Below are 12,838 nucleotides of genomic sequence, written 5' to 3' on the forward strand. Positions count from 1 at the left end.
TTGTTTGTTTGTTTGTTTGTTTTCTGCCATCTTGTGTCTTGTTTGGAGCATTTAGACCATTTACATTTAAAATAATTATTGGTAAATATGTATTTATTGCCATTTTTTAAATTGTTCTCTGATTTTTGTAGTTCTGTTTCTTCTCTTGCTCTCTTTGTGATTGGTGACTTCTGTAGTGTTCTTTTTTTTTTTTTTTTTTTTTTTTATTTATTTGACAGAGACAGCCAGCGGGAGAGGGAACACAAGCAGGGGGAGTGGGAGAGGAAGAAGCAGGCTCCTAGCGGAGGAGCCTGATGTGGGGCTCGATCCCAGAACGCCGGGATCACGCCCTGAGCCGAAGGCAGACGCTTAACCGCTGTGCCACCCAGGCGCCCCTGTAGTGTTCTATTTGGCTTTCCTTCTCTTTATTTTTTTGTGTATCTGTTATAGGTTTTGGGTATGTATCATGAGATTCATATATAAGTATATCCTAAGTATATAGCAGTGAACATGTATTAAGTTGAGGGTCATTTAAGTTCAGACACATTCTAAAAGAACTTGTTTTATTCCCCCTTCACATCTTATGCACATGTTTTCATATTTTACATCTTTTAATTCATTATTTTCTTACATCTAATTATTGCCTTTTCTTTTCCACTTAAAGAAGTGTCTAACATTTCTTGTAAGGCCAGTTTAGTGGTGATGAACTCCTTTAACTTTTGTTTCAGAAACTTTCTTAATTCTGAATGATCATCTTGCCAAATAAATTCTTGGATCTAGGTTTTTTCCTTTCTACACGCTGGCCTGCAAAGTTTTTTTTTTTTTTTTTTCTTTTTTTAAAGATGTTATTTTGGGGGGGCACCTGGGTGGCTCAGTTGGCTGTGTCTGCCTTCCTCAGGTGATGATCCCAGGGTCCTGGGATCAAGCCCCATGTCAGGCTTTCTACTCAGTGGGGAGTCTGCTTCTCCTTCTCCCTCTGCCTGCCGCTCCCCCTGCTTCTGCTCTGTCAAATAAATAAATAAAATCTTTTTATTTTTTTTAAGGTTTTATTTTTTTATTTATTTGACAGAGAGAGAGAGAGAGAGAGAGCACAAGCAGGGGGAGCGGCAGGGAGAGGGAGAAGCAGGCTCCCTGCTCAGCAGGGACCCTGGGATTGTGACCTCAGCTGAAGGCAGATGCTTAACCAACTGAGCCACCCAGGCACCCCTGGCCTGCAAAGTTTCTGTTGAAAACTCAGCCAATAACCTCATAGTGTTTCCTTTGTATGTAACTTTTTGCTTTTCTCTTGCTTTTAAAATTCTCTCTTTATCTTTAAACTTTGACATTTTGGTTATGTGTTATGGTGTGGACCTCCTTGGCTTCATCTTGTTTGGAACTCTATTTTTCCTAAACCTGGGTGTCTGTTTCCTTCCCCTAGTTAGGAAAGTTTTAAGGTATTATTTCTTCAAATAAGTTTTCTGCCCCCTTCTGTCTCTCTTCTCATTCTGGGGCCCCTATAATGTGAGTGTTCACTTAATATTGTCCAAGAGATTGCTTAATGTACCTCATTAAAAATTTTTTTCGTTTTTCCTTTTCAGCTTGGGTACTTTCTATTACCTTGTCTTCCAGATTGTTGATCATTTCTTCTCATCCACTGATTTACTGTTGATTCCCTCTACTATAGTTTTCATTTCAGTTTTACTGTATTCTTCAACTTTGATTGGTTCTTTTTTATATTTTCTATATCCTTGTTGGAAGTTTTCACTGAGTTCTTTCACTCTTCTCTCCAGTTCATTGAGCGTCTTTAAGATAATTACTTTCAACTCTTTATCAGACATATTGCTTATTTCTGTTTCATTTAGTTCTTTTTTTGAGCTTTTGTCTCGTTCTTTTGCTTGGAGCATATTCCTCCGTCTCATTTTGCTTGACTTTCTGTGTTTGCTTCTGAGTTGGGCAGAACAGCTACTTCTAAACTTGAAGGAATGGTCTTGAATATGGTGTTCCCTGTGTAGACTGTGTGTGCCTGGTGACTTGCTGACTGCCTAGAGCTGTGGTTGGTGGGGCTGGGGGTTGTGGTGCACTCTGTACTGGCGCTGCCCTGGTGGCATGGCCAGAGCTGAAGTGGGCATGCCTGGGGTGGTCCTGAGGCTTTTTGCACAGAGGGGCCCCTGGCAAGACAGCTGAAGCTGACGTGGGTGTAGGCCAGGGGAGTCCTGGGCTGTTTGTGCGGAGGGTACCAGGCAGGCCAGCTGAAACTGAAGTGGGCATGGCTAGTACAGTCCCTGTGCTTTCTGCACAGAAGGTGCTCTGGTAGAACAGCTGAAACTGAAGTGGGTGTAAGCTGGGGTGTTCTGGAACTGTCTGCACAGAGGGTACTCTGGTGGGATGGCTGGGCTGGTGTAGGCCAGGAGCCTGGGGCTCACTGAGGCAGTAAGCTAGTTAGAATGCCCAGACCCTGACCCCATCCAAGCCATCAGGGTGGAGGGGGGATTGTAAATTGGCATTTGCTAGTCCCTTCAACTCAGAGTCCCGGCAACTCCCCTACCTTTTAACAGTATTGTAGGGCTAGTTCTCTTTATATTCTAGTTGTTCTCTTATTTTTTATTTATTTTATTTTTTAAAAAATATTTATTTTTTTTAAAGATTTTATTTATTTGACAGAGCACAAGCAGAGGGAGCGGGAGAGGGAGAAGCAGACTCCCCATTGAGCAGGGAGCCTGACTCAGGGCTCAATCCCAGGGTCCTGGGATCGTGACCCTAGTGGAAGGCAGACGCTTAACCGACTGAGCCACCTAGGCACCCCTAAAGGACAGTATTTGTACACAGTCCTTTTGATTCTAGTCCTATACAGTCAAAATGTCTTCTAAAATTTGGCTGATTTTTCCCTCCTCTATTTTTTTCACTGTAGTTAGGTTATCTATTTGTCATACAGTTAGGTTCATTTGTTATTTGCATTTCATTTTGGATTCCTCTTGCATTCTGGTTGATCTTAATTTTAATTATTTGTATATATTTTTAATTATATGAAGCATTAACATGGTTGTAAAAGTCAGAACTTTTCAAACAGGCATATTTAGAGAAGTGCCACTATTCTCTCCTCCCTCTACCATTTTCCTGTTCCTCGTTTTTTTCATCCCATTCACATCTACCATGCCCTTTAAGTTACTGTTCTCATTAGTTTCTGGTTTATCTTCCTCGTGTTTGTATTTGTATTTTGTTTTGTCTTTTTGGGGGGGGGGCACAGAAGGGCAGAGACGTGTTGATTTTCTTATTTTTTCTTTTATGAAAGGTGGCTGCTTGGTAAAGAATTTAAACTTGCCCCAAAAGAAATCCTTTACCCTTGGCTTCTGGGAGGTAATCTCTAAGCCCTTGGACTGTCATGCCTGATAAGAAATGTCTGTATTTGCCTGGGGGCCTTGGATCACCAGCAGTCTAACAGACAGTGTGATTTAGGATGGGGATTGAATGTGTCAGAAAGACCAACGGTATGATTTAGGGTAATGACTTTGGCATCAGTGGATCTCCAGAGGGGCTGAAAGACTGAGCTCAGTCATGTGGGCAATCATTTATGCCTAAAAACCCCAATAAAAACTCTGGCTATCAAGGCTCAGGTGAGCCTTCGTGGCTGGCGGTATTGCCACACGCTTCCGTCAGGAGAGTAAAGCTGTCCCGGCTCCATGGTAAGAGGACGACTGGAAGCTCCAACTTGTTACTTCTCTTGACTCTGCCCTGTGTGCTTCTCCACTTGGCCGATTTTAATCCATATTCTTCAGCTTTCATAAGCCATAACTGTGAATATACTAGCTTTCAGAGGGTTCTGTGAGTCCTTCTGGCACATGATCAGACCTGAGGGTGGTTTCGTGAACTCCCTGAGCCTGCAGTTGGCTGTGGCACACTATCGATACTGATTTGAACTTTGCTTTTTTCACCTAACCTGGAAATCATTCCATATTAGTTCATAGAGTTTCTCTTTATTCTTTTTAAAAAAAACTTTTTTGAGTAATCTTTAAACCCAATGTGAGGCTTGAACTCACAACCGCAAGATTAAGAGTTGCATGCCCTACCGACTGAGCCAGCCAGATGCCCCTATCTTTATTCTTTTATAGCCTCACTCATTGTGTGGAAGAACCATACTTTATTCAACTACTGTCCTTTAGGTTTTCAGTATTTTGCAATTACAATGTGGTGAATAACCTTGTATTATGTATTTTCATTATTATTGGAGGTGTATCTTATGGATAAATTACTAAAAGTGGGGTTGCTGGATTAAAAGGTGAATGCGTATCTGGTTTTGTTAGATATTACCAAATTCCCTTCCAAAAGGATTTTATTAGTTTGTATTCCTATCAGCGAAGTATGAAAGTTTCTTTTCTCCCACCAACAGAATGTGATGTCATAGTTTTTGCCAGTGTTAGTACTGAGGTATAATTAACGTATAGCATTGTATCTGTTTCAGTTGTAAAACATGATTTGCTATTTGTATACATTGCAGAATCATCACTGTAATAAGTCTAGTTAACATCCACCACATGGTAACCAAGTTTTTTTTTCTTGTGATGAGTTTTAAGATTTATTCTCTCAGCAACGTTCAGACACACAGTACAACATTATTAGCTGTAGCCACCCTGCTGTGCATTATAGCCCCAAGACTGACTGACTTTATAACTAGACGTTTGTACCTTTTTGACCTCCTCCACCCATTTTGGGCAACTCCCCAACCCTCCCTTGGCCCATTTTTTTGAGTGAAGTTGAAAGATAAAAATCTTTGTGTGGGGCGCCTGGGTGGCTCAGTCGTTGGGTGTCTGCCTTTGGCTCAGGGCGTGATCCCAGTGTTCTGGGATCGAGCCCCACATTGGGCTCCTCGGCTAGGAGCCTGCTCCTTCCTCTCCCACTCCCCCTGCCTGTGTTCCCTCTCTTGCTGGCTGTCTCTCTCTCTGTCAAATAAATAAAATCTTTGAAAAAAAAATCTTTATTTGTGAATTGTCTCCTTATGTCTTTTTCCCGTTTTTTTCCATCAGGCTTTTTTTGTTTTATTTTCTTTTAAGATTTATTATTTATTTTTAGAGAGAGAGCACATGCAGGGGGGTGGGCAGGAGCAGAGAGGAAGAGAAAGACCCTCAAGCAGACTCTGCACTGAGCATGGAGCCTGATGTAGGGCTTGATCTCACCACCCTGAGATCATGACCTGAACCAAAATCAAGTTGGTCGCCCAACCGACAGTCACCCAGGCACCCTCCCCCTCCTTTAAAAAATTTTTACTTATTTGAGAGAGCAAGAGAGAGAGAGCGAGCGAGCTGGAGGAGGAGCGGAGGGAGAGGGATAAACCCTGACAGCGGGGCTTGATCCCACGACTCTGAGATCATGACCTGAGCTGAAAAGGATGCTTCATCAACTGAGCCACCCAGGTGCCCGAGCCCTTTATTCTCTATTGAGTTTTTTAATTCTGCTATTTTAAATTTCCAAGGTCTCTTTATTGTTTTTGATTGTTCGTTAAAAAAATATAACAGCCTATTCTTTTCTTTCTCTCCCAGTGGATGTATTTTTTTTTCCTTTGTAGATAGTGTTAGTTTTTTTCTTGCCTCTTGTTTTTTTAGTGATAAAATATTTGTAGCATAACATTTACCATTTTAATCATTTTTATTTTTATTTTTTTAAGATTTTATTTATTTATTTGACAGAGAAAGAGTGAGAGAGGGAACACAAACAGGGGGAGCAGGAGAGGGAGAAGCAGGCTCCTCACTGAGCAGGGAGCCCGGTGCGGGACTTGATCCCAGGACCCTGAGATCATGAGCCGAGCTGAAGGCAGAAGCTTAACAACTGAGCCACCCAGGCGCTTTTAGGTATACAGTTCAGTGGCATTAAATACATTCACATTGTTGTGCAGCCATGGCCACAGTCCATCTTCAGAACCTTTTCTGTTGTCTTAAACTGAAACTCTGTACCGATTAAACAATAACTCTCCCCCCCCCTTAGTTATTTCAAGTTGACTTCTCTAAAAAAAAAAGCAAGAACTTATATGATGTTTGTTTTGGCCCACTTTTCAAGCCTTAGAAATCTGGTGAATCTTGTTTATCCTCTTATTTTAAAGAATAACCGCTAAGGTTGTTTGGAAATTCTGGGCCTGTCGTGGGACTTGTCAACTTTGGGGTGCACTCTGCACCATCCTGGGCCATTTTGGGTGGATATCTGTATTTATGTATTGTCTTGTGGACTGATCAGATTCTCTGGAGAAGAATCTTCTAATCTCCTACTTGGATGGGTAAGACAAACTACCAGGGTTCTGAGATATGAGGGGGAAAGTGTTGGGGTTCATATATTCAGTGTATAATTCTATCTTCATATGATGCCTGGAATCCCCCTGGCTGCAGAGCTTCAGTTTTACTCTTTCTGAAGAATAAACTTCCAGACTTGGGTAGTGAAGGGGCAGTTTCTTGCTATGTGGAGTTGGGGGGAGGGATTTGGGGTCTCACTGCTTCTTAAACTTTGGGGTACACTATAGGGTGTGCAAGCTTGTTTAGTTGAAGCATCCCCAAATATCAGTATCTGTCCCCCAGGGCTGATCTCCTCCTTGGGGCTATAAACCTTTTTTCTGGGAGCCAAATGTGGAAAGGGGCTGGGGAGGGAATTCACTGTATAAAGTCCTATATGCTGTTGTACCCCCACCCTCAGTTGTGCACGATGTGCCTGACTATCCTGGTTCATCCTCCCCAGAAAGTAAAACCTCGAGTGGAAGGAGGATGCGCATCTTGGAATCTAACTGCTTCTTACTCAGACTTTAAACCAGTCCTCTTTTTTTGAACTCCCTTTTTATCTTGCCCTTCATGAGTATTGTTGCTTCCAGTTCCCGAGCCTTTCTGAGGTCCTGTGACTTGCTTTTGGGCTTCCCCTACTGCTGGCTTATGTTTTTCACTCTTTTGGCTTGCCGAGTCTGTGATCGCTCAGTTGTGTGCTTTCTTCTTTAAAAATTGTATTATTCTTGTCCCCTTTTTAATTTTCTTTATCCTTGAGAATTTTTGCCTTTCTTAAAATCCCGTTTCTGTCATCTTAATGGGATTTAGAGAGGGAACGGAGGTAAACCTGTGCTCAGTCCTCCCCTCCCCCCCAGAGAAAACTGATACACAGAAAGGTAATACAACTTTTCTTAACAAGTTATTAGCAAGCTTAGGGACGCCTGGGTGGCTCATTCGGTTAAGCGTCTGCCTTTGGCTCACGTCATGATCCCAGGGTCCTGGGATTGAGTCCCACATCAGGCTCGCTGCTCAGCGGGGAGCCTGCTTCTCCCTCTGCCTCCCGCTCCCCCTGCTTGTGTGCTCTCTCTCTGACAAATAAATAAATAAAATATTTTAAAAAGTTTTTAGCAAGCTGAAATTAGACTACTGGTTTTTTGATTCATAGTCTAGTATTTCTTCTATCCCATCTCTAGCGGCTGGCACCTTTCTTTCTACACTGAAGAGCCTTCAGTAATACTAGATCTTATTAAATCTGAGGAGAAATCCTGTTTGGTTTTGGCTGTCATTTTTTTTTTTTTTAAGATTTTATTTATTTGTCAGAGCGAGCAAGTACAACCAAGGGGAGTGGCAGGCAGAGGGAGAAGTAGACTCCCCACTGAGCAAGGAGCCCATTGTGGGACTCGATCCCAGGATCCCAGGATCCTGAGCTGAAGGCAGACGCTTAACTGACTGAACCACCCAGGCATCCCTTGACTGTCATTTTCATCTACCATTCCTAATAAGTATGTTACCAGAGCGTGCGTGTGTGTGTTCGTGCACGCACATGCTTTTTTACTTAAATTCACTTGAGAGCCAGAACCCTACTGCGTGAAAGCGCCTGATAGACTCTTGTCCCTGCATAGTCAAAGTTTTTGACTGACTGACAAAAAAGAGGCTGGTCTCCCTCTTGAGATACTGCTCTTGAATGCATTTATTGCATATCTGCCTCTGGATGTCAGCAGAAAGTACCTGCCCTTTCTAAAATTTGATGTGTAGAATGAAGTGTTTCAATATGGAATCAGCCTTAAGTGGTATGTGGTCCCCCCCCTTCCCCATCCCTCAGTTTACAAATGAGAACACAGAATTTGGGTGACTTAGTCACTTAGTTAATGAGAAGCAGTGCCAACACTTAAAGATTCTCTTCTGCTTCCCTACCCTGTCTGTCAGAAACTGATGGAAATGATTCTTGAAATTTATTTCTGTCAGAGGCAACTGTACTAAATGGGGTCATGTGAAGAGTATTCATGTCTTCCAGTTTTCACTATGGGGAAAACCTTAATCAGGTAAGGATTTCATTGTGTCTGATAGTGTTATCTTAAAAAAAAAATTTTTTTAAAGATTTTATTTATTTGAGAGAGCAAGTGGGGCGGGGGGCAGGGGGTAGAGGCGGACTCCAGACTGAGCAGGGAGCCTGACATGGGGCTCAATCCCAGGGATCATGACCCCAGCTGAAGGTAGTCGCTTAACGGACTGAGCCACTCAGGCACCCTTGTGTCTTATAGTCTAAATTGAATTTCGTATGCTCTTCTTTTTCTTTGAATTTTGCAGCTTATATGGTTGTGATTATATCTTTATGACTTTTTAGGGTAGAAGTGTAACTTTTCTTTCTCTTCTCTTTCTCAGCTTCATCAGGATCTCATTATGCATCAGAAAAATGAAAAAACAGAAGAAAATTCTATGGAGGAAAGGAATCCATTTAGCCTTTTCTGAGAAATGGAATACAGGGTTTGGAGGTTTTAAGAAGTTCTGCTTTCCCCAACACTTATGCATTCTGAAAGGCAAATTGGGAAGGCCGATTACATGGAGCAGGCATTTGAGGCATTTCCAATGCAGAAAGAAGGCCCTTCAAATCCGAAAAACGTGGATCCAGGATGCACCTTTTTTTCCTAAGACAAAGTCCAGTGTGGCTGCTCAAAATGTTAGTACTCTGTCCTCTAAAGTGAAAAGAAAAGACTCTGAACACTTCATTTCCTCCTCAAGGACCCTCCTAAGATTCCAAGCAGAGAGGCTGCTGTCCTCAGCAAAGAACTCTGACCATGAATACTGTGGAGAGAAAAGTGTCTTGAAGGCAGTTGCTGACTTACCAGCAAATAATATTTTAGGTCAGGCCAATGGTCACAGACCTAGGACGGAGCCACAAGCTTCTGACTTTCCTATGAAGTTCAATGGGGAGAGCCAAAGTCCAGGTGAGAGTGGCACAATTGTGGTCACCTTGAGCAACCATAAGAGAAAGCGCTTTTGTTATGGCTGCTACCAAGGTCTGGAGCACCACAGGAATGGGGGACCCCTGATTCCAAAAAAGTTTCAACTTAACCAACATAGAAGAATAAAAGTATCTCCTTTTATGATGTATGAGAAATTATCCATGATTAGATTTCGGTACAGGATTCTCAGATCCCAGCACTTCAGAACAAAAAGCAAAGTTTGCAAGCTAAAAAAAGCCCAGCGAAGCTGGGTGCAGGTCACTGGGGACCATCAAGAGACCCTTAGGGAAAACGGTGAGGGTGGCAGTTGCAGCCCATTCCTTTCCCCAGAACCTAAAGACCCTTCTTGTCGGCATCAACCGTACTTTCCAGATATGGACAGCAGTGCTGTGGTGAAAGGAAAGAACTCTCATGTGCCTGATGGCCACACTAAAGGAAGCCCTTTCTTGGACAAGGAGCTTAGTTTAGATGAAGCATTCCCTGACCAACAGAATGGCAGTGCCACATATACCTGGGACCAGTCACCCTGTTCCTCTCCCAAGTGGGAGTGTACAGAGCTGATTCACGACATCCCCTTACCAGAACATCATTCTAGTAACATGTTTATCTCGGAAACCGAAAGAGAAGTCATGACTCTGGGTCAGGAAAATCGGACAAGTGCTGTCAGTGATGACAGAGTAGAACTGTCAGTGTGTGGGGCAGATCAATCTGTGAGTAGTGTAGATGGGCCTGTGTCTGAAAAGACTGTTCAGAATGAGAGCTCATGCCAGATGGATGAGGATGGATCTCTCAAGCAGAACATTCTTAGTTCTAAGTTGCTGGACCACCCTTACTGTAAAAGTCCACTGGAGGCTCCCCTGACATGCAGTGGACTCAAACTAGAAAATCAAGCAGGAGGTGGGAAGAACAGTCAGAAAGCCTCTCCAGTGGATGATGAGCAGCTGTCAATCTGCCTTTCTGGTATGCACTCTTCCTTTATTCTCCCCCAACCTCCAGCCCACAGTTGCTGTCCATTATCTTTTCTAGGAGAGTCCTGTTTTTTCCTTCCACACACAGATTTCCCTGAAAGCACTTAGATGTTCCTCTCTGAAGCTTTCTATATTGCTGTATGACCTAAGTGTTCCATAATTTAAGTCTTGGTTGATAGACATTTGTGTTGCTTCCAGTTTCCATCTATAAATGATGGTTCAACGGAATTAATTCTATATACATAAGCAATTTTTTCTGTAAGTTAACTCTTGGTGGTGGAATTGATGGTGAAAGAACACACTTAAAATTTTAAGAGAACTGTGAAATTACCTTCCAAAAAGTTGAACCAGTTTACACTTGTTAAACTTTACTAATCTTCTAGATCATGAGAGTTTGGGGTTATTTTTAAGATTTTATTTATTTATTTGAGAGAGGTTGTGCCTGTGTGCATGGTGGGGGTGGGGCAGAGGGAGAGCAAGCATGTCAAGCGGATTCCTCACTGAGTGTGGAGCCTGGTGTGGGGCTCAGTCCCACAACACTGAGATCAGGACCCACGCCGAAATCAAGAGTCAGATGCTTAACCGACTGAGCCACCCAGGTGCCCCAAGAGTTGTTTTCATTTGCGTTTTGTTTGTCTTTGTTTGTTTTGTTTTGTTTTGATTCGCATTTTTGAGTTTAAAGTTCGAACATCTTTTTCTGTGTTACTTGGCCATTTTTTGTTTGTATATAATTTTGCCTGTTTTTCTATTGGATTGGGTTATTTCTATTTTATTTATTTGGCATATGAGAATTTCCTGTATGGCAGGCACTGTGCTAGTTCTAAGAATGTGGCAGTGAGCGGGAAACACTGGTTCCTACCTTCCTGGACCTTAGCATCATTCTAAAATGTTAAATTTTAATTATAAATGTTATAAGAGGGGTGCCTGGGTGGCTCAGCTTTTGGCTCAGGTCATGATCTCTGTCTGGATCCTGGGATCGAGCCCTGCATTGGGCTCCCTGCCCAGTGGGGAATTTGCTTCTCCCTCTGCCTGCTGCTTCCCCTGCTTGTGGTCTTTCTGTCAAATGAATAATAAGATCTTTAAAAAAAAATTAAATGTCATAAGAGTTTTAAGTTTTTCCTTCCCCAAAGGTAAAAGTACCCTGACTTTGTGTGTGGTAATTTTGCTTAAAGGAAATTATCAATTCTTCATTGTGTAACTTATCTGTCTTTATGGCTTCAAGTTTTTGTGTCCTACGTTAAAAAGTCTTCTCGTCAAAATCTGCCCCGTGAGTAAGCTGATGTAAACATTTTTGGAAGCCAGTGTGGCAGTATCAGTCTGACCCATTCCGCATTCTTGGAGTTTATCCCAGATATGAATATATTTGTACAGGGATATTACTTACAGTATTGTCCTGGTGGTAGAAAAACTGGAGACAACTAAAAAAATTTTCTATGGAAATATAAGTTACGGCACATCCAGGCAATATTATACTATGAAGCTGTTAAAAAAAATCTATATTTTGAAACTGAAAGGTATATATATAAAGTGAAAAAAGCAAGTTGCAAAACAGAATGATGCCATTTTGTTGAGAGATGCATACGTGTGGGGTAAGTATATGTATATGTGCACGTGCATTTGTATACCTCATATCTGAAAAGATATTGTTTTTAATTTTTAAAATGATTTATGTATTTTAGAGTGTGCATGCACGCACACATGTGCAGAGGGGCAAAGTGAGAGGGGACCCAGAATCCCAGTTGAGCATGGAGCCCAACATGGGGCTTGATCCCACAACCCGAGCAAGAGTCAGATGCCTAACCAGCTGAGCTACCCAGGCACCCCTATCAAACTAATATAAAGGGCTTTTACTGGGGAGTTAGGAGCATTACTTGTTGGTAGTTTAAACAATTCTGAACACTTTGTTTTCCTAACCATTAAGTATGTATATAAAGTTTTTCTCTACAAAAAGACACAAAGTAGAGTCCTAGCAATCTTTTAAAAACAAAACAAAACTATTTCTGATGTTTATACTATCCTAGAATAAGGAAAGACAAATTTCTCCACTATAAAGTTAGCAGAACCATGATATGGTACATAAACCTGAAAATGTGAGCATTTACACACAGATACCAGTTAACTTAGAGATGTAGCACTTCCAAAAGCAACTGATATCTTGACTCTGGCATATATGCGTAAATATATGTGGTATGAGGAAGTAGGAATTTTTACAGAATGCACACTTGGTGATCTGTAAAGTAATTATCTTAATAGGTTAAAGGAGAAAAGAAGAACCATTTTGGGGGTTTGCTTAGCAGTTCCATGCCCACTACGAAGAGTTCAAGGCAGAGCAATAGCTACTGCCCATCATAGCCCCCCCACATCAGCAAATTACCCAAATAGAGAGAAGCCCACAATCAATCACCAAACATCTGAGGAAAGCCAGCGCAATGAAAAGGACAAATTCAACAAATAAAGGAACCTGAGTAATCAGGATTAATAGAGCACTTAGAATAGGAATCAGTGTGGGACAGTCAGTAGTAGATGCTCCTTTAACTGACTTCTGTAGCGTTCACTAATACTAAGTTCCGTGGTACGCTGAATGCCGGTTCTTCTCCAATATAACTGCACATTATGCTCACTGCAGGGATTAATATTTTTATCATGAACCAGTTGTACTTCAGTTTACTCATTGTTTCATCATTGTATTAAATATTTAATGAAGTTGGTTTTGGAAGGA

The 12,838-nt window shown here is 41.8% G+C and overlaps 1 protein-coding gene across 7 annotated transcripts in view; it reads left to right on the forward strand.

Annotated features, from left to right (window-relative positions):
• The window catches only part of SENP5 (SUMO specific peptidase 5), a 56,923-nt gene that overhangs the window by 18,226 nt on the left and 25,859 nt on the right, over positions 1-12,838 (forward strand). For all 7 annotated transcript variants that reach the window (XR_005832200.1, XR_005832201.1, XM_008708355.2 and 4 more), the window contains exon 2: positions 8,571-10,111. Coding sequence is in view for 5 of the 7 variants with exons in the window: in XM_008708355.2 (XP_008706577.1) it covers positions 8,602-10,111 (1,510 nt within the window). In the remaining 2 variants the exon portion in view is untranslated. The remainder of the gene's footprint in view (positions 1-8,570; positions 10,112-12,838) is intronic.

This window comes from Ursus maritimus, unplaced genomic scaffold (assembly GCF_017311325.1).
Source record: "Ursus maritimus isolate PB19 unplaced genomic scaffold, ASM1731132v1 scaffold_4, whole genome shotgun sequence".
NCBI classification, from domain to species: domain Eukaryota; kingdom Metazoa; phylum Chordata; class Mammalia; order Carnivora; family Ursidae; genus Ursus; species Ursus maritimus.